The sequence below is a fragment of the Rhipicephalus microplus genome, unplaced genomic scaffold (genome assembly GCF_043290135.1).
Source record: "Rhipicephalus microplus isolate Deutch F79 unplaced genomic scaffold, USDA_Rmic scaffold_94, whole genome shotgun sequence".
Classification (NCBI taxonomy): domain Eukaryota; kingdom Metazoa; phylum Arthropoda; class Arachnida; order Ixodida; family Ixodidae; genus Rhipicephalus; species Rhipicephalus microplus.
In genome coordinates this window covers 330,854-351,323 of record NW_027464666.1, presented here as the reverse complement: position 1 = coordinate 351,323, position 20,470 = coordinate 330,854, and the positions used below count along the sequence as shown (strand labels likewise).

Here is a 20,470-nt window from a genome sequence, read left to right as displayed (position 1 = left end):
TGCAGCGCCTCCGCACGGTTGCGGCTAGTGTTTTTTTTTTTTTTAACCACGCCGTCGACGACGCCGTCTCCGCCGGCCTGCTCGCTGTTTTGAACTTTTGCTCGCTGTTTTGAACAAGTTGGAAACTCGTGTTGTTTGTCCGGAAGATTGGAATATGAGTGCAGGTTGACATATTTACCCGTTGTGGTACTCAAGCGTAAGACTCAGCATGGTTATGAGAGTTCAAGGTAAGTAGTGTTTCGCCCGTGCCATTTCGCCGGTGCCGCCGGCTGTTGCTCGGCCGGATCACACTACAGCGCTTACAACTAAGCCTAACGTAAAAAAATCCAGCCATCTCGTGCAGCGGATGTCTTAACGATAGTTAACTTTCAGATAAAATGGGCAAGTGCACGCCGTTTCAACGAGGAACACTGCGTAATTGTTGCCAACCGCGTACCACTTACACTGAAAAGTTCAGTTTCGCCCCTTTCTTACAGCAGTTCAAGCAATACATGATTGATTCCTTCGCTGACTGCATAATTTGTGTGGAACAAAGTTATTTTCCGTGCTACTTGCTTTGGAGCCACCACCCAAAGTGGCTACTACAATGCTCTCACAGTAACTTTCCCGTGGTGTCCAGCTGCGACCGATTCCTTCTCGGCTGTCATTCATTACGTGCGTCTAGCTGTTCTATTTTACGACGACGTGATTTGGTTTCCTGGATTATCTGACTTCGAGGTCTAGTTTCTTTTCTCTCGAAGCAGCGCGAATGCCTTTTCATTATATTGATTTGGTCACATTTCGGCATTCACGAATCGCTGTCACTACGTTCTCTTTACACCACGAAACGTTAGTTTCCAAGCCCGATTGCCTCAAACGTAAAGTGTGATTAGCGGCAACCGTTTTCGTATTGACAGTTCGCGGGGAATCCGATACATGCTCACATCGACATTCCTTACCTGTGTACGGAAATGCGCGATTTTTTTTTTTTCATCTCTCACCTGCATGCAGTTGCTTCCTCACCTCGCGCAGACCAAGTTATTTTTGATCGCCGACAGCCTCATCCAAGACCACTCCGGGCACGTCGGCAAAAAATCTACTTTGAAGTAATCTTGAAAAAAGTGCCTGAGCGAGTGAAAGACAGCCAGAAAGAAATAACGCGCAAATGAAAGACTCGCTTTTTGAGCGGCGCATGGGTTTGAGGCGCGACAGATGTGCATCGTCGCGATGAAGAGGGCCAGATATATATAGCAGTGCTTACCTCCCCCCATTTTCGCCCAAGCCAAAGTACGGCAAAGATAACACCTTTGACAGATTGCGCCTCACATATGCACCACGACTGGGCGGCAGGAACAAAATCTGGGCTATTTGTGTGTCCTCGAGTGGAGCCGGTGGTAAGGTTGCGCCATACTTGCGTGCGACATGTGGCCCTGTGCCACCCACGTCATATTGCTGACCCGTTTTTTCGTGCCTATGCACTTGTGTGAGCGTTGGGCCTCTGGTAGTGGGGATATGTTTTCAAAGTGCACTGGCAAAACATTCCCAGTCTTCGTAGTCGCACTACTGTGCAAGTCATGAAAACCTTTGGACGAAGCTTACTGCATCCTCATTTCGCAGTGCAGGCTGGCTGTAATTAAGTGAGACGCTTCCAATTTCTTTTCTTGACAACCGCACAACTTGCTCTGTGAGTTGTTTCAATACTTGGAAATAGCTTCTACCATAACAAAAACATTTTTTTTTCATTTCATTCCTCAGCAGCATGGTTGTACTTGGAATTAGAGCATTTAATGCTTATTTTATTGGCAGCGATGCCTTGTGACATTATCTTCTCTTGACAACGGCTCTGATCGTGAGTGGGGCACTTTCTGGTACTCGGTATATTACCTGAAATCTCTTTGCATAGTGGACACCCATTTCCTTTATCAACTTAGGTGCTCTTTGCTTCCCAGTTGCATCCACACTCTTTAGGTGCTTTGTCATTGCAGTGCACTTTTGTGGGGCTCTTTGTTAGAAGCAAAAATGCAGCATGATAAATTCATAAGCTGACTGTTTTACATAATGTGGACCTTTGGAGCATGTGAGGTATTGTGGATTCTTCGAATGATGTGCAAAACGACAGTCCTGTTAACCAGCTAGCATGTGTGCACACGTTTGAGACTCAATAGGAAATGGTAGTCATCTGTGCCCACTGCAGATATATGAGAGGAGCACTTCCCTGTAGTTGGTATGGTCATGATTGATGGGGCCAGTACTACATGAAGTTGCGATGAAATGTTCGCACACTTACTCTGAAGGGAGCATGTGTGGGCAGCACTATATTACACGGGTTGTACCAAGCAATACCCACTATGTCATGCCATACTAGATTGCAATTTGAGTGTGATTGGGTCTTCTAGAAAGTTACTGCTACCACAGCTGAGTAATGTGTTGAAATGCATCTCTCGCATTTTACATATGGCAAGCTTGCCGGGATGGTCGTTTTTATTTTCTCTTTCTGATAATTGCGTGCCTTGTTTTTGAGTAAGACAGTCTTCTAAACTAATGGCTGTACAGTCATCTTATCATGCGTCTTTTCCAATCGCAGTTACTTGCACTGTGGTATGGAAAGCTAGACATGGTTTTGGTGATGAAAACATGTACAAAAGACCTGCCCCCTCTTCATACAGTGAACACAGTTTTCATTTAAATAATAACTTCTGCCACCATAAGATTGGCAAAAGTGTAGTGTAGAGCATTGCACTTGTGGATTATGAATTCGGTGTATTCCATGCAAGTCAATCATTCAAAGAATTCAAAAACGATTAGAAAAGCACTTCTAGTTGCAAATAGTGGCTGTTTTATTCAAAGACCCGATTTGAAATAAGACAGTCTTCAGTTCTGAATTGCATATCTGTGTATTATTTCAACACAAATACTTGGGGAAACTAATTCCATGGCTCTGTTACATTTCGTCTGCATACTTAGGACCCTGAGCGGTGCTTTGACTTGTTCTGCCCTAAAATAATGATTTCAGCATAGTGGAGTCCACCTGTTTTTTAACAATATACTGTATATAACGATGAACATCGATGGCACCATCTACTTTTGTATGGTAAAATAAATTATGATGCTCCTTCACTGCGATATTAGATATAGTGATTGAAGCAGGCTGCATCACGTGCTGAAAATGGTTCTCCTCACTGACGGCATGCGCAGCTTTGTGTCCTGCACCCCATCCGCACCCTTAGAAAACATGTCGACTGTGCCTTTTCCAAGGAAGCGAGAAGAGGGGAAGCTTGCCTTCCAAACTTCTGAACCAATGCCAGGAGAGGCATGTGAAGCACCCGTCGTTGTAAAGTGGCCGGAGTTGGGGTCAGTGCTTAATGAAGATGCGTCATGTCTGGACCACTTACTCCATGCAGGCGATGTTTCGAAAACGTCCAAGTGCATCAGTGATGAGGCTGTTGTACCTATACATGTTGTGGACAGTGGTGAGAGCAATGACATAGTTCAGCAGCCTACTGAGGTGCTCCCATCGCTGTAAGCTGAGTGGCTGATACTTTTTTGTTTTTTGTTTTTGCAAAAGTCCTCCTGCTGAGCTGCGTGAAACACCTTGATGCTCTTGATAAACATGTGTGCAAGTCTCGAGTAAAGCAATCAAACCTGACAGACTATGGCTTTTCTACATAGTTGTACTACCTAACTTGCATGCAAATAAGATCTTTTGACCTCTCTTTCATCTTTCTTTTCTCAACCTACTCATAACAATTATTGGTTATAGCAATGGAATTTCGTTGGCACTTGCATATCATAAGTGAACTGTACTGTACTTGTTTTTGTAGAATAATAAGGATAATGATAATTATTGGCATTTAACGTCCCAAACTCACCATATGATTATGAGAGATGCGGTAGTGGAGGGCTCGGGAAATTTCGACCACCCAGGGTTCTTTAACGTACAAGTAAATGTAAGCGCATGGGCCTCAGGCGTTTTCGCCTTTATTGAAAATGCAGTCACCATGCCTGGGATTCAGTCCTGTGGGTCAGCATTCTTTTTGGAGAAAACGAAAAGAGGTAATTAAATCATTTGTACCATTGAGTAGTTACTCTTTTTGGAGAAAACGAAAACTGGTAATTAAATCATTTGTACCCCTGAGTAGTTATAATATGGCCAGTAGTCAGTGAATAAGTTGTTAAAAATACATAGTTTAATAATGGTACTGATTTAAAGCTCTATAATAAACATGTTCAGCAAAACTGAAGGTATAAGTATACATAGGGATATTTTTGTCGAATCAGAGTAGAAGGAATCATTCTTTTTTTATATCATTGAGTAAATATTACACTGTAAGGAAAACTACCATATGCATAAAATGCAGAACAGTGATTGCATGGACCATACACTTACCACATTGAGTTTGTGAAACTGGTAGTTATAAAGCTTGGTTTTAATCAGTGCTATTATTCTGTACTATTGGTTTTAATATTCATGTTTCACTGTAGTCAGAGCTTCCTATGAAAGTATCATGAGAGTATCATACGAAAGTGCGGTCAGTTCCCAATACTGTTAGTCACAGTTTTTTTCATTGGCTACGATCAGACATTCAGCTAGACATAAGGTGACACGTAGATGGTTCATAAATTCAACACTAAAAAAAAATTTTTTGTCAATGCATGTTATTTGTCTTAGGGGTGCTTTCCTCACTCATATGTTATTTTAAATGGTCATAGTGTTGGATGCTTCTTGGCAACCATCCAGCTTTAGCAGAAGAGAGAAAGAATTCGTTCATTGAAAAGCAAAGATGTTTGTTTGCTGGTGCTAGCTGAGTAGAGCAGATTGTTGTTATTAAGTTTTCACACATGCAAAAAAGTTGAATTGCTACATATTTTCCAAGAACTCTGCCACTGCTTTGTCTGCCACTGAAGTGCAGCGTCTCTACGAAACTGAAGAATGCCAGGGTATGACGTTTCGTGGTGTGCTGCAACACTCAAAATCCTCCACTTAATTGTTTCAATGCTGCGGAGAGGTTTGTGTAGCTGCGGATAGTGTCGGAAATGAGGAAGTCTTGGGCAGCTGGACAACTTGCATTGTGGCAGGAATTAACCTTATTTGTTTTCCTCTGCCTCAATATAGATGAAAGGAGAAAAAGTTGGGCAGGAATAAGGCTAGATTTTGTATTTTAAGTTATCAGGGGATTATGAGAGTGAAAATTAAGGAGTTGATGTTAGGGAAAGAAAAGCTATATTATAAATACAGTAAAATTCTGATCAAGCGCTGACCCTCGTTCTTCCTTGGGAGATTTAAAATATGCGGCCGCTGGTCCCCTCCCATCATTTCCACTGTTTAATTAAGTGGTGTTAATCACCTGTCGAGGGCTTATAATGAAAAGAGTGAATTCATTCATACATACTAAGGCATTTAATCAGAGGCACGGGTGTGCATTCTTTTAGTGCCTCTTCCACCGCTATCTTGAATTTCGGTCCATCACTGAGCAAGGGCTCCCTGCAAATCTTGTCAAATCAGCTTTTACTGTAAGGTTGGTGGGGGGAGGGATACTTGTTCAGGGTTTTACGGTAGTTCTAAAAAAATTTACTTTAGTTTGGCATGATTCAATTGATTGTGAGCCAGACCACGGCCAGGGCTAGACTGCAGCCACGCGCGCTTCTTTTCTTACGGCCTTCTCATCTGCCGCGAAAGCAATGAGAGAGTTTCTGACAGAGTTGTCAGGTGTCACCGAGCAAACAAGCGAACAGTCAACCCCCCCAAAAAAAGCGGCGGCGCTTCTACGAATAAGTCCAAAATAAGCGGAAGGTAAACAAACGTTCCTATTCTTGAAAATTACGTTGTAGTACGGAAGAAAATAGTATGAATGCATCTGGAAGCTCTACAAATATTTTCTATAGGGGGGAGGGGGGAAAATAGGTGCACGAATAAAGGCATGCATTTTTCTAGCCTTACACTCATCGTCTCCGACATTTGGCAGATCAGGATAATCCACGGCATTCACATCCGCCGAACCATACATGTTTTCTTGTGTTGAATAGTAGCAACATTTTTGCGGTCAGTTGAAAACCTCGGCAGCGAACTCCACAAAACTTAAGGCTATAGCGAACGTGGAAGATGGCGCTCAGCGGGAGAGTGCATGCAGCTTTAATATCAATTACGGTGACTGGACGTAAACAGTCCTTGAGCTGCGGTTCCTTTTCCCGCTCTTTACAATAGTTCTTGCCGTAATTTGACCACATTGAAGCCATAGCAATGCACTACGACGTCACGGGGGCACTGGAAAGGAACACACCTGACCAGGGCAGACTGAGAAGTGATCTTTATTCACTAAGAAACCACCAAATATACTCTTTTTTTGCCCCTCATGAACACTGCGCATAAAAAATTCGGCATCGTACAATCATTCAGATAAAACGTTACTGTAGAAGGTGTAACCTCGCATCACAAGGACATCATGTCTCATAAGGACATGTGCGCTAGTCCCTCTTCACTTTCACTGAATGATAAACTGAATTGCTGAACAAGATAGGAGATTCCACGGCCTACAGTAAACGTCTTATCAGTTTATGTGAATAATTAATTGTAGGAGGCCAATTCGCTTATGTGCAGTGTTCATAAGGTGCGTGAAAAGAGTATATTTTGTGTTTTTTAAATGAATAACGGTCAGTTATTAGTCTGCGCTGGTCTAGCATGTTCCTTTCTTGTGTGTCCTCGTGTGTTTGTGCTACAGTTTTAATGTGCTAGAAGCGCCGACTGGTGTAGGGAAGCGTAGTTTCGCCACATTTGATAACGAATTGAGTGCTGAGCAATGCAAAATTATTTTCCGAAAAAGCAGAGGTAAGCCCTAAAATACGCGACATGCGACTATAAAAATTTGCGCCTTGCTAAAAAAACAAGTCCAAGTTTGCTTATAATAGGCTGAACTGGCAACACTGGTTTCCGAGTATGTTTTGCTACCCGTTGGCGATAGGGGCGCTGCGACCCTGACCTTGCATTTGCCCCGCACACGGAACGGGGGCTCTCGCCGCAGAGAGGCATTATTTTAGAAGTCGGGAGTAAAGGGAGAATCGTCTCTTAAAAGAAAAAGATTGTTATCAGACGGCTTGCCGCATGTGCTCGTGGGTAAAGCTGAAATTTGGTAACAAAATGCACGTCCTGAATATTTTGCGGATGCTTCAAAGTCCAACACTTCCGTCTCGTACGGAGTCGTCAGCCCATCCTCTTTGGAAGCTGGTTTTCTGCACTCTGATACAAGAATTTTCGCCGGCGAAGCTTATGCGATAGTTGTCGCCGTTAAACACATTAAACAAATAAAACTACAGAAGGCAACAATATTTTTACGACGTGAAGACAGAGATGTATGTGAAGACGCTGAGAAGGCAGCAGCGGGTCGATATTTTTATTTACCGCGCGCCAGAGAGTTCCTCTTGTTTCTCGTTGCGTTCTGCATAAAAGCGTGCAGCGCCTTCGTCTTTCTCGCAGGACGCACGTGACATTTGCCTTCCTTCAAAAATGGCATCGTCCCAATCCGCAGCCAAGGCGCCCTACTTATAAAAACGCACATATCCACCGGCACCCACAGGAAAAACGAGAGTTAGCTGGACAAGTAGGGTTTCATCCAAATAACATGCACGATCTGGGGTGAGCGGTTTCGGCAACTGGAACTGCAATTGACGTCGGGAGTAACTTTGTAGTTGATGTCGTTCAATCGTCGGGTGACTCGATATGGGCCGAAGTATCGTCGTAATAGCTTCTCTGAAAGTTCGCGTCGACGTATTGAGATGCAGACCCATACATTGTCACCTGGTGTGTAGGTTATCAATTTATGTCGTAGGTCGTACCGTTTCGCATCTGTGTTGCTTATGACAAACACGCACGCGGGCTAGCTGTCGGGCTTCTTCGGCACGCTGACCAAATTCTTCGGTGTCAGCATGAGTGTTGTCACACTCGTGTGGCAGCATAGCGTCCAACGTTGTAGTGACTTCGCGCCCTTGTATTAAACTAAACGAGGTCATTCTGGTAGCGTTCTGCCGGCGGTATTATAGGCGAAGGTCACATAAGGCAGGATTTCATCCCAGTAGTTCTTGAGTTCTGTGTCGACATACATGCAGAACATGTCTGCGAGGGTCTTATTAAGGCACTCTGTTAGTCCGTTCGTTTGTGGATGGTACGCCGTTGTTCTCCATTGAGCTCTACCGCTGAGCCTGAGAACCGACTCAGTTCTGCGATGAACGCAGTTCCTCTATCCGTGATGAGAACTGTTGGAGCACCGTGTGGAAGGACGATGTTTTCTATGAAGAAATGAGCCGCTTCTGCCGCTGTGGCCCTCTTCATAGCTTTAGTTTCGGGGTAGCGAGACAAGTAATCGGTGGCGACAATGATCCATCTGTTCCCTGTGGTAGAAGCTGGGAATGGGCCTCGGAAATCCATTCTGATTTGGGCGAATGGCTTTGCTGGTACTTGGACAGAATGTAATAAGCCTGCCGGGGGGTGCTTTGCGTCTTTGACAGTCGGCACAGGTTCTGACGTGATGTTTTACAGCAGCAGGTAGGTTCGGCCAGTAGTAACTGTTTTGCAGATGGGACAATGTTCGAGTGTAGCCGAGATGACCGGAGGTGACTTCATCATGGCAGGCTTCCAGAATTTTTTTTCGCAGTGGTGCAGGGACGACGAGCAAATATGGGCTGCCAGTGGGAGAAACGTTTTTCTTGTATACGACGTCGCTCCTTGAACAAAAAGATGGCAGTCCTCTCGCAAAAACTCGCGGCACGTCTTCACGTCGTCCTTTTAAGAAGTTGATGAGTGGAAGGAGGTCCGGGTCACTGCGCTGCTCTTGTGAAATAGTGGTCGCATTTATGACTCCCGAGAATGCGGCGTCCATAGACTCGTCCTTAATAGCGGCAGGCTCGACGGGTGACCGCAAGAGACAGTCTGTGTCGGTGTGCTTCTTCCCTGATTTATAAATTATGGTCATATCAAACTCTTGAAGTTGAAGGCTCTAGCGAGCTAAACGGCCAGATGGGTCTTTCAAGTTAGTGAGCCAGCAAAGCGAGTGGTGATCGCTGACAACTTTGAATGAGCGGCCGTACAGATACGGTCGAAGTTTGAAAACTGCCCAGACCACGGCGAGGCATTCTTTTTCGGTAGTCGAGTAGTTCTGTTCCGTGCGAGAGAGAGCTCTGCTGGCATAGGTGTAGAAAACAGATTGAAGATGGAGCTCGGAGGCGAGGAAGAAGAAGTGGCCAGGGGCACGCTCTATATATTTTTTTATTCTCGTTCTGTCAACAATAAACCGAAGACGTATCAGTTCTGCGGTCTCCCTGGTCCTTTTGAAAAATGGTGCCGTGACCAGGATATCTGAGGACAGACGCAAAGACTTTAACCCCATTCGCAACAACGGGTTGAAGAACGAAGCAGCGGCGTCTGCCTCAATCGGTGCATAACAGAGTGAACGCGTCGAAGAATAAAAAATTTAATTACCTTCTGGCGTTTCTGAGCGGGGAAGCTGCGTCCCTCATAGAAGGTTTGCAGTTCTCTGATCAGAATTACGAGCATGCAATCGCTCTTCTGAAAGAAACCTTCGGACGACAAGATCATTTAAGAGAGACTTACATAAAAGAGCAAGCATACATGGAAGCAGGGAAGAGTGCTAAAGATGTAGATGGGTTGAAGAAACTGTTCCAAAAGTTGCAAGTGAACACACGAGCATTGCAGTCGTTAGGAGTGGAAATGGATAGTTATGCCACAGTGATAGCTATTGTTGTAAAATCTGCGCTACCAGTGGATATGAGGATCGAGATGCAGATGAAGGAGATAAAGGTGACAACAGACTTGTAACTACGGAATCGGACTCAGGATCAAGAGACAGCACGAGCAGTTTGAAAGAAATTGTGGAGTTTTTAAAGATATATATATATATATATATATATATATATATATATATATATATATATATACACGCTGCAGAGAGAGAAGAAACTCGAGAGGAAAAATACGACGTTACCCAGTCGCCGCACAGTATGAGGCACACTAGAGCATCTACGCTTCAAAGCACCTCGATGAAAAAATGGATCTCTTCTGTGATATGACTGGACATTACACGAAGATTGCAGAAGAAGCATTTCTATGCAACAGAAGAAAGAAGACTTGCAACAGGAGCGAAGGTGCTTCAGATACACCAGACCTCACCACACAGCGAAGATATGCCGCGCTAATGTACGCTGCAAAACATGCAAGGGAAGGCACCCGACATCTATGTGTCGACCACGTACGCCTGCAGGAAAGTCAGCACAGCAGCAAAGCTGTGATGATGTTGAGCAACTGCGTAAAAGCGCGCAACCTGACCGATTAGACATCAGCAAGTCCTGCAACGTGCACGCACAGCAGTCTGGTGAACACAAGTGCATAGTAGTGCAGAAAGCCTTTCCGTAGACAGAGGGAGAAGACAGCGGATGCTACGCACGGATTCTGCTGGACAATGCGAGCCAGAGGACATTCATCCTCAAAAGACTGTCAAGAAAACTAGCGGGCAAGGTAAAAAGATCTGAAAGGATTACTGTAGGATCATTTGGAGGAACTAGACATGAAAGTCGCCGAGGTCAGCATGAGGAAGGACCCCACATCAAAGCCAGTCAGGATTGAGGCACTGGAAATATAAGTTATATCCTGTGACGTGCTACCATCGCTACACTACACTACACTACACACTACACAAAAGAGCAAGATCAATGGATGGGAATTCGTTTGGTTGATGACATTGAGGAGACGGACAAAGAAAGAAAAAAATATGGAAATTTCGATATCCACCGGCTCGGCATGCAAAAACCAAATAGCTCAAGACCGGTCATCATTACTTTTTACGATTACCGCGAAAAAGAAAGTGTGCTAAAAACTGCAAAAAAATTGAAGGGGACTACTATTAGTGTCGGCAATGATTACGCAAAGGAAACTGTCTACGCTAGGAAAAAGTTATGGCAAAACTGCTAAACCAAAAGGTCAAAGGGAGCAAAAGTGAAGTTGATTCATGACAAGCTTAAAGTGAACGGCGAGCTTTATCAGTGGGATCCGACACGACATATTCGTACTCAATGCAAGCAACAAAAAGATAACGAGGAACGTAACCACAGCTCTGCAACTTCCGCTCATAGCAGCTCGAATGTGCCAAAGCTGACCGATGGAAGTGGCATAAAATCATCTGAGACGGCGAGTTCATAGCTAAGAATTCTTTCACTGAATGCGCGAAGCATTGTAAATAAAGTAACAGATTTAGAAATCTTGTTGATTACACACAGCCCCCATGTTGTTGTCTTAACGGAGACATGGTTGAATAATGCTATAATAAATAACTGCATCCTACCGCCAGGATACAAGATTTTCCGGAGGGACAGGGACACCCGAGGTGGTGGTGTGGCAGTGATAATTAAAAACAACGTAGCGGCAACAATAGTACATTGCCAGTTGCCAGAAACAGTGTGGTGCAAGGTGAATTACGCTAATTATACGCATCTCATTGGAGCCATCTACAGACCACCCGGAAGTCCACCCGAGTATTTAGAAGAATTAAATATGTTTTTGTGTGATTATGTTAATGAAAACACAAGGCTGATAATGGCTGGTGACTTTAATTTAGCACATATAAATTGGGTAAGCTTTTCAACTGGTCATGCAGAAACCCGTAGTGCTGATAGGTTATTAGAGCTGATGTTTTCTCGTAACCTCACATAAATCGTAAAAGATTATACACGAGTTACCCCTACGTCACAGCCACTGTTAGACTTGGTCTTCATATCGAGTAGAGTGACAGATTATGCCGTATCAGTTGAAGACGGCATATCAGACCACAGAATGGTTGTGGTTGACGTATTGTTTGATACTGACTTTCGAGCAAAGCGTCATGTGTATGCACATAATAAAGATTATGATCGTGCTGATGATACGGCAATCCTGGACTTTTTAGAAATGTCGCTTGGCGAATTTCAGGAGGCATCAAAACTTGAGTCCGTTGGACAGATCTGGAAACGTTTTAAGGAAATTGTAGGTTACTGTTCAGACAACTTCATACCCACTCGTGTTAAAAAGACAAAACGAAGAAATCCATGGATCAGTAGGAAGATAATTCACATGAAGCGTAAACTAAAAAGACTGCGCAGAACTCATAGGGCTTCGACCGAAATATCATGTGCTAAAAAAAACTTGAAAGCAGAGATAGCGCAATCCAAGAAACATTTTTTCAATAACACACTCACTAACTTTCTAACGAACTCACCACGTAAGTTTTGGCTGTTCTTTAAGGAAGCGAATGAGGGAATTGATCTTATTGTAGATGGAAAAGAAGTTATCACAGAAAAGTCGAATATAGCTGAAAGACTCAATCAATTCTTTCAATCGGTTTTCTGTACGGATCAGGGTGACAACGAAGAAATTGAATCGGGTACTACAGTGACACTTCAAGAAGATGATATAAATATTAACCGAGAAGTTATATTCAATCAACTACTTCTTTTAAATACCAAAACGTCATGTGGACCTGACGGTGTATCGAATCAATTTTTGAGACGATTTGCGGAGTGGCTGTCGTACTACCTAGTGATTATTTTCGAGAAATCTTTAAAATGCCACTCGTTACCTCAAGATTGGCGTAGAGCAATTGTTGTCACAAGTTTTAAAGGTAGTGGTAGAACAACATTGAACAATTATAGGCCTGTCTCACTCACGTCGGTATGTTGTAAAATGTTTGAACATATATGGCAAAAAATATTCGGCAATTTTTAGAACAAAATGAATTATTATGCCCCTTTCAGCATGGATTTCGCGGTGGTATTTCAACAGTCACACAACTGGTTGAAACTATACATAACTTGTGTATAGCTGTAGATGCCTGTATGCAAATCGATGTTATATGCATAGATTTTTCAAAGGCGTTCGACAAAGTTTCACACCGTAAGCTGCTATTCAAGCTTCGCTATGTCGGTATTAGTGACAATGTTCTCAGTTAGATCAGAGCTTATCTAAGCAATCGACAACAAGCAGTTAGAATGGGAGATGCTATGTCGGGAAATCGGGAGGTGTATTCGGGAGTGCCTCAAGGATATGTATTGGGGCCCCTACTCTTTCTTTTATACATAGATGATATATCATCAGTTGTCCAACCACCAGTAAAAATTAAGCTATTTGCAGATGGATATATCATCAGTTGTCCAACCACCAGTAAAAATTAAGCTATTTGCAGATGACTGCCTAATCTATTGTCCGGTATCATGCAGAGAAGATCAAGTGAATATCAATCAGTGATTACAAACCCTAAACTTATGGTGTTCTAAATGGGGTATGGAAATTAACATTAAAAATCCACTTACACACACATTACAAAAAAGAAAGAAGTGCTTTCGTTTGCATATAACATTGGTGATAGTATGCTGGTGAAAGACTGTTATTTTAAATACTTGGGTGTAACTATAACAGATAAGTTGAGCTGGCGTCCTCATGTCGGTAACATCTGTCAATCAGCATGTCAAAAATTGTGCTTCCTACGAAGGAAGTTAGGCCGAGCCACAAAAGATGTCAAGCTGCTTGCCTACAAAACGAATGTGCGTCCGAGATTAGAATACGCTAGCGCTGTGTGGAGCCCACACCAAAAGGTCTTAAAAAATAAATTAGAACGCATTCAGAGAATGTCACCTCGCTTTATCTGCTCCAAATATCGAAGAAGGGATTCTGTTACTGAAATGTTAAAAGTATGTAAATTAGAATCGCTAGAATGAAGAAGGCGGAAACAAAGGTTGAAACTTCTTTTTCAGATCCTGCATGCCGGGGTGAAAATAAACGGAGATGATTATTTGAAGCATTCTTACAAAAGGTTTCCAAGAACAACATGCACTACATTGATATAACCAATACATGCTCGAACAGATATCTTCCGATTTTCCTTTTCTCCCGATGCTATTAATATGTGGAATGAATTACCGAACGATATGGTGCAAATAAGAACTTTGAGTGATTTTGAGGTTGCTCTTGATAGGCATTTTGTTGAGAATGTATAGTTATCAGTGTTCATGTATGTGTTTCCTTAGAAATGTTTCATTGGTCATAGAGATCATATTGTAAATATATTGAGTGAAAAAGCATGTAACTTTGTTTCTCATATAATTATGCTATGTGTTACAGAGTTTATCTTACGATTTTCAAATATTTAATTTTGTGCAACTCAATTCTTCACCCTCCCTGTAACGACCCTCAAGGGAGGATTAAGAGTATGACAAATAAATAAATAAATAAATAAAATATTAATTGGAGCAGATTATTACTGGACCGTAGTAACTGGTCGCATTTGCGATATCCACCCAAAAGTAATGCCTATAGAAACGATGTTGGGATGGACGGTCCAAGGTCCTCTAGGACTTCATTGTGTGCCTATGAAATCATCGACGCTTGTGGTACTTAAGGTCAGTGCTAAATCGGACACGAATGTGGACGAACTGCAGTGATTCTGGAACTTGGAAAACATGCGCATCAAGGAGAAACCAGCAACAACAAAGATGAGTGATGAACATGTGCTAGAGTACATCCGACAAACAATGGAGTTCAAGGCAGGAAGATACCAAGTACGGCTACCATGGATGGAAAACAAAACACTGGGCGACAATAACACCATTGCCGAGAAGAGGCTTATCCAGGTGACAAAAAAATTTTACAAGGATAAAGATGAGCTCCTAGCCTATGACAAAGCTATCCGAGAGTACTTCGAACAAGAAGTACTGCAGCGATTCTGGGACTTGGAAAACATGGGCATCAAGGAGAAACCAGCAACAAAGGTGAGCGATGAACATGTGCTAGAGTACGCCCGACAAAGAATGGAGTTCAAGGCAGGAAGATAACCAAGTGCGGCTACCATGGAAGGAAAACGTAACATTGGGCGACAACACCATTGCAGAGAAGAGGCTTATCCAGGTGACAAAGAAATTGTTCAAGGATAAAGATGAGCTCCTAGCCTATGACAAAGCTATCCGAGAGTACTTCGAGCAAGAAATAGCAGAAAACGTCGAAGGAGATGCTGGATCAGATATACAGAACGAATTTGTATACTACATGCCGCATCAAGCCATAATTAAGAAGGACTGAACAACGACAAAAATGCGGATCGTCTTTGAGGCATCGTCAAGCCAGAATCCAGGCGAATCCTTGAATGATAACTTGGAAAATGGGCCAAACCTAAACCTCGACATCACAAGCTTGCTGATGAACTTTTGAGATCACAAGATCCCTATGTCAGACGACGTGGAAAAAGCATTTTTGCAGATCAAGATACATGAAAATGACCGAGACGCACTGTGATTTTTGTGGTGGGAAAGAATACCCAGCGAAGATATGCCAATCTCGAAGATAAAACGTGGAAGATGGCGAGGGTTACTTTCGGAACTACACCAAGTAGCTTCCTTCTAGCGGCCACAATTCGACATTTGGATAAATTGAAGAGAAATATCCTGCAGTTGTGGCGCAACTCCGGAAAGGAATCTACGTCGATGACGTTATACTAGGAGCTGACGAATGCTCGACATCGACAAAGATACACAAAGAAGCACGAGACATTTTTCGTAATGTAGGAATGAGTTCAAGAAAATGGACTTAAGATAACGCCGAACTAAGAAAGCTATTTGATGAAGGAGATGATCTGGATCGAGGGATAAGAAAAAAGGGAGAAATCAAGATTTTCGGACTAAAATGGAATTTCGTAGACGTGTTGAGCTTTCCCGACACTACATGGCGAAATTACAAGGACATGAGACAACTCTCAAAAAGACAAGTTTTGCAAGCCACGGCTAGGCTATATGACCCTCTAGGTTTTTTGACACCATTTTCAGTTAGAGCAAAAATATTGCTGCAAAAATTTGGATGAATAAAGTGAAATGGGACGACTCGTTACCAGGCCGTCATCGATCAGTTTGGAAGGACTGATTGGAGAAGCTTCAGCACTTAGATGACTTCACCGTTAACAGATGCAAGACAACAAGCAAGGTGAAGTGAAAGTATTGACTCTACACATGTTCTCCGATGCAAGTCCAATGACGTATGGAGCAGCAGCATACATTGTAACAGAATACTCCGATGGAAGCAATGAAGCCAATTTAATCATTGCAAAAGGCAGAGTCGCTCCAATCAAAAAGATTACACTAGCAAGAATGGAGTTGTTGGCTGCCACAATATCAGTCAGATTTGCCAGTCATATAACTGAGAATTTCAACAGGAAACTAAGGAGTGTGAAATTCTGGACTGATTCTCAAATTGTATTATGCTGGGTAAGTCAAACAAGACGAAAGATCTGTTTTTTCACAACCACGCAGCAGAATCAAGAACAAGTCCAACGAGAGTCAATTGGGTTATGTTAAAAGTGATGAAAATCCTGTGGATTTGATGACAAGGGGGATGAAGATGAAAAGTTTGCTGAACAGTGAATTATGGTGGAAAGGCCCCACCTGGATCAAGAAAGAAAAACAAAAGCCTGATTTTGACATCACGCAAGAATCGGACAGTGATGAAAACAAAGACGAAGAAAAGACCGTGGCAAGCTTAACTACCACCACGAGTCAAGAAAAGATAATTGATTAGAACAGGTTTGGGTACCGACGAAAAGAAAGGAAAACAGGTTCGCTCACAGGAGAAGAATTGCACAAGGCAGAGTTTGTGCTGATAAAGCAGGAGCAGAAAACGTTACAAAATGCAGTGACCTGAATATATGACAACATGCATCTGTATGGCACGAACATCTTTGCAGACGATCAAGGTGTCCTGAGAGTAAAAGGGAGGCTTCAGTGGAATGATTTGAGTTTTGATGAAAAGCATCCTACTGTTTTACCAAGAGAAAGTCACTTTTCAAAACTCCTAGTTATGAACGCATATCAAGTGGCAATGCAAGGTGGCATTGCGGCAACATTGACACATCTACGAACGCCGTTTTGGATTGTGCATGACTGTCAGATGGTGAAATATGTAATAAAAAAATGTGTCACATCTAGGAGGTTTAATTCTAGACCAATGGCACAAGAAATTTCACCACTACCAGCTGACAGGTTAACACATACGAGGCCACTCGACACAGTTGGTATAGACTTTGCTGGACCACTAAATGCTCGAGAGGAGAAAGGCGGCAAAATTACCAAGTTTTGCATTGTGATATTTACGTGTGCAGTAACAAGAGCCATACAACTGGAGTTGGTCGAGAGGATGTCATCAGAAGCTTTTATACAAGCATTCCGAAGATTCGTAGCTAGAAGAGGATTGTGTACAACAATTTACAGTGATAATGCAAGAGCGCTCAAGAAATCTGAGAAAGAGATGAACAAGATATTAAAGATGGAAGATGAAAGGGTGCAACAGTATACCAATAACCTGAAAATAAAATGGAAGTTTATTGTAGAGTTAGCTTCATTGTGGGGAGGATTTTATGAAAGACTGATCAGAAGGTTTAAGACGTCCATGGCAAATACTATAGGTGCTCGACTTTTGGATGAAAAAGAACTACGGACTGTGGTTGTTGAAGCAGAAGGAGTAATTAACAGCTGGCCTTTTACTTATGTGTATGACGATCCTAACGAGCCACAACCCATCACACCGGCGGACGTTATAGGAGGCAGGCAAGCAATGAACAAGCTGGAAGAAAATAGACTCGGAGAATACAGTTTGCTGAATTACTGGAGTGAAAGAAAACAGGCAATGATAACATGGTGGAACAGATGGAAAAGGAGTACCTGAGGGAGCTTAAGTGTGCCAGCAGAAAAATAGAGGGTCATGCAAATATACAAGAAGGAGATGTACTTCTGCTTGGAGAAGCGCGAAAAAGAACACAGTGGAAATTCAGCAAGGTCGAAAAGATTTTCCCAGGCGAGGATGGACTAGTTGGAACATGCTTGCTTCGTACACCTGAAGGCAAACTAGTCAAGAGGCAGATTCAACTGTTGTATTCGCTCAAAGGTTGCTTCGTTTGAATCTGGCCAGCGGGAAGATGGAGAAAGCAGATTGAAGATGGAGCTCGGAGGCGAGGAAGAAAAAGTGGCCAGGGGCACGCTCTATAAATTTTTTATTCTCGTTCTGTCAACAATAAACCGAAGACGTATCTGTCTGCGGTCCCTCTGGTCCTTCTGAAACAATAGGCTATCACTTTCTTGGAGTTATCTTGCCATTGTATCAGTACGGCGCCCAGGCGTACATTGCTTGCGTCGGTGTGAAGTGCTGTTGGCGCTTCCTGGTCAAAGTGCGCAAGAACCGGAGGTGTTTGGAGGCGTTGGCGTAATTCGTTGAATGCAGTTTGTTCCTTGCCCCGCCGCGGTGGTATAGTGGCTGAGGTACTCGGCTGCTGAGCCGCAGGTTGCGGGATCGAATCCCGGCTGCGGCGGCTGCATTTCCGATGGAGGCGGAAATGTTGTGGGCACGTGTGCTCAGATTAGGGTGCACGTTAAAGAACCCCAGGTGGCCGAAATTTCCGGAGCCCTCCACTACGGCGTCCCTCATAATCATATAGTGGTTTTAAGACGTTAAACCCCACATATCGTGTGAGCTGCGTCAAAGGCGCCGCAATAGACGAAAAGTTGGCGATGAATCGTCGGTAATAAGCACAAAGGCCTAAGAAGCGTCTCACTGTCCTTTTGTCATGCGATGCGGGAAACTTTGTGACAGCGTCGATTTGCCCGGGTCAGGTCGAACACCTTTGTGGCTGACCACGTCGCCTAAGAAGGAAAGTTCGCTAAAACCAAAATGGCGCTTCTCTGGTTTTAAAGTAAGGCCAGCCAAACGTATAGCTTGTAGAACTGCGAATAATCGACTTAGGTGTTCCTCAAATGTAGCTGAGAAGACAATAACGTCGTCTAGATAGACCAAGCATGTCTGCCACTTCAGTCCTGTAGGGTCGAGAGCTGGGCTAGTTGGTGAGACATCATTTAACCATATGGTGTAGTAGCGCAATTTTCACGGGGACGAAGAGGACAAGAACACACGACACTCGCTACACTCGCAACTAATTTTAGTTATGTCATCTTAAAGTGTAAGCGTAACTGCCGTGTACTATCGCTTGAGTCTGCGCAAAAGCTTCTGTTGGCAATGATTCAATGTTCGTAGTTCTTTTCTGTGTCGCTAGGGTTATGGGTTATATATGAAGTGCTGCTTCTGAAATAAAATTAGTTGCGAGTGTAGCGAGTGTCGTGTGTTCTTGTCCTCTTCGTCCCCGTGAAAATTGCGCTACTACACCATATGGTTAAATGATGACTTCAGTCCTGATAGCACAGTGTCCATTAAACACTGAAAAGTGGCTGGTGCTGAGCATAACCCGAATGGGAGCACTTTAAATTCATAAAGACCGTCAAGCGTAATGAAGGCAGTTTTCTCACGGTCTCTCTCGTCGACCTCTATTTGCCAATAGCCGCTTCGCAGGTCCATCGATGAGAAATAGTGTGCATGCCGCAGCCAATCAAGAGAGTCATCTATGCGTGACAGTGGGTAGACGTCTTTCTTCGTGACTTGGTTTAACTTGCGGTAATCTATACAGAAACGCTAGCTGCCGTCTTTCTTTTTAACCAATACCACCGGGGATGCCCAGGGACTTTTGGAAGGCTGTATTACGTCATCTTGGAGCATCTTCTGAACTTGTTTTTGGATCTTCTCGCGTTCTTTCGGAGCCACAGGGTATGTGTTTTGTCGGATGAGTCTTGTATTTTTTTCAACGATGATTCGGTGTTGGGTCGGTGGTGCTTGCTTGATTTTCGACGTGCACGAAAAATAATTTTTAAACTGGTGTATCAGCTGTAGTAGGCGCTGTTTATTTGAAAATGACAGGGTAGAGCAAATGTTGACAGACAAAGGTGTCGAGGCTGGGACAGTCGCGTCGTCCGGCTGCAAAGCGAAGCAATCTCTGGCTTGGTCATTTCCTACTGCATCATTGTAGTAGGCAATTGTGATGTCCTTCTGGATGGGACGGCGCTCGTTGCCTAAGTTGGTGAGGAGTACTTCTACCTGCCCATCAGTTAATGCCAGAACGCCTCTCGCTATTCAAACACCTTGCGTAAGCAATAGCGTGTCTATTCGCTCCGCTGTCACCTAATTACGACACGGCCGTCCACATAACACCTACACAAGGCAGCAAGATCTCGGCAGGAGCATCACATCATCGGCTACACATAAGTGTTGCAGTTGTCCTTCAGTGGTGGCGTCGACGTAAGGATGGGCGGAAAAGGTGACGATACGTTCTGGAATGTTGATGACAGCACCGTACTCTCACAGAAAATTCATACCCAAAATCAGCTCTTTACAACAGTCCGGTAAAACGACAAAAATGGCGACGAAGCTCGAATCACTGATTACGAGCCGAGCGGTGCATTTACCAGTTGGTGTCATTAGTTGTCCACCAGCACTCCTTATGCTCGGCCCACTCCACGGCGTCTTGACCTTCTTAAGGCAGTCAGCGAGCTTTTGTCGCTTAATAGAGAAGTCAGCACCAGTGTCAACCAGTGCTGTTACGTAGTG

The 20,470-nt window shown here is 43.5% G+C and overlaps 1 protein-coding gene across 1 annotated transcript in view; it reads left to right on the top strand.

The window, feature by feature from the left end:
• The first annotated feature begins 75 nt into the window (after window positions 1–75).
• LOC119177080 (uncharacterized) overlaps window positions 76–20,470 on the top strand; it is an 83,677-nt gene continuing 63,282 nt past the window's right edge. Inside the window, exon 1 of the mRNA XM_037428466.2 lies at window positions 76–227. Within this exon, the coding sequence (XP_037284363.2) occupies window positions 209–227 (19 nt within the window). The 5' untranslated portion in view covers window positions 76–208. The remainder of the gene's footprint in view (window positions 228–20,470) is intronic.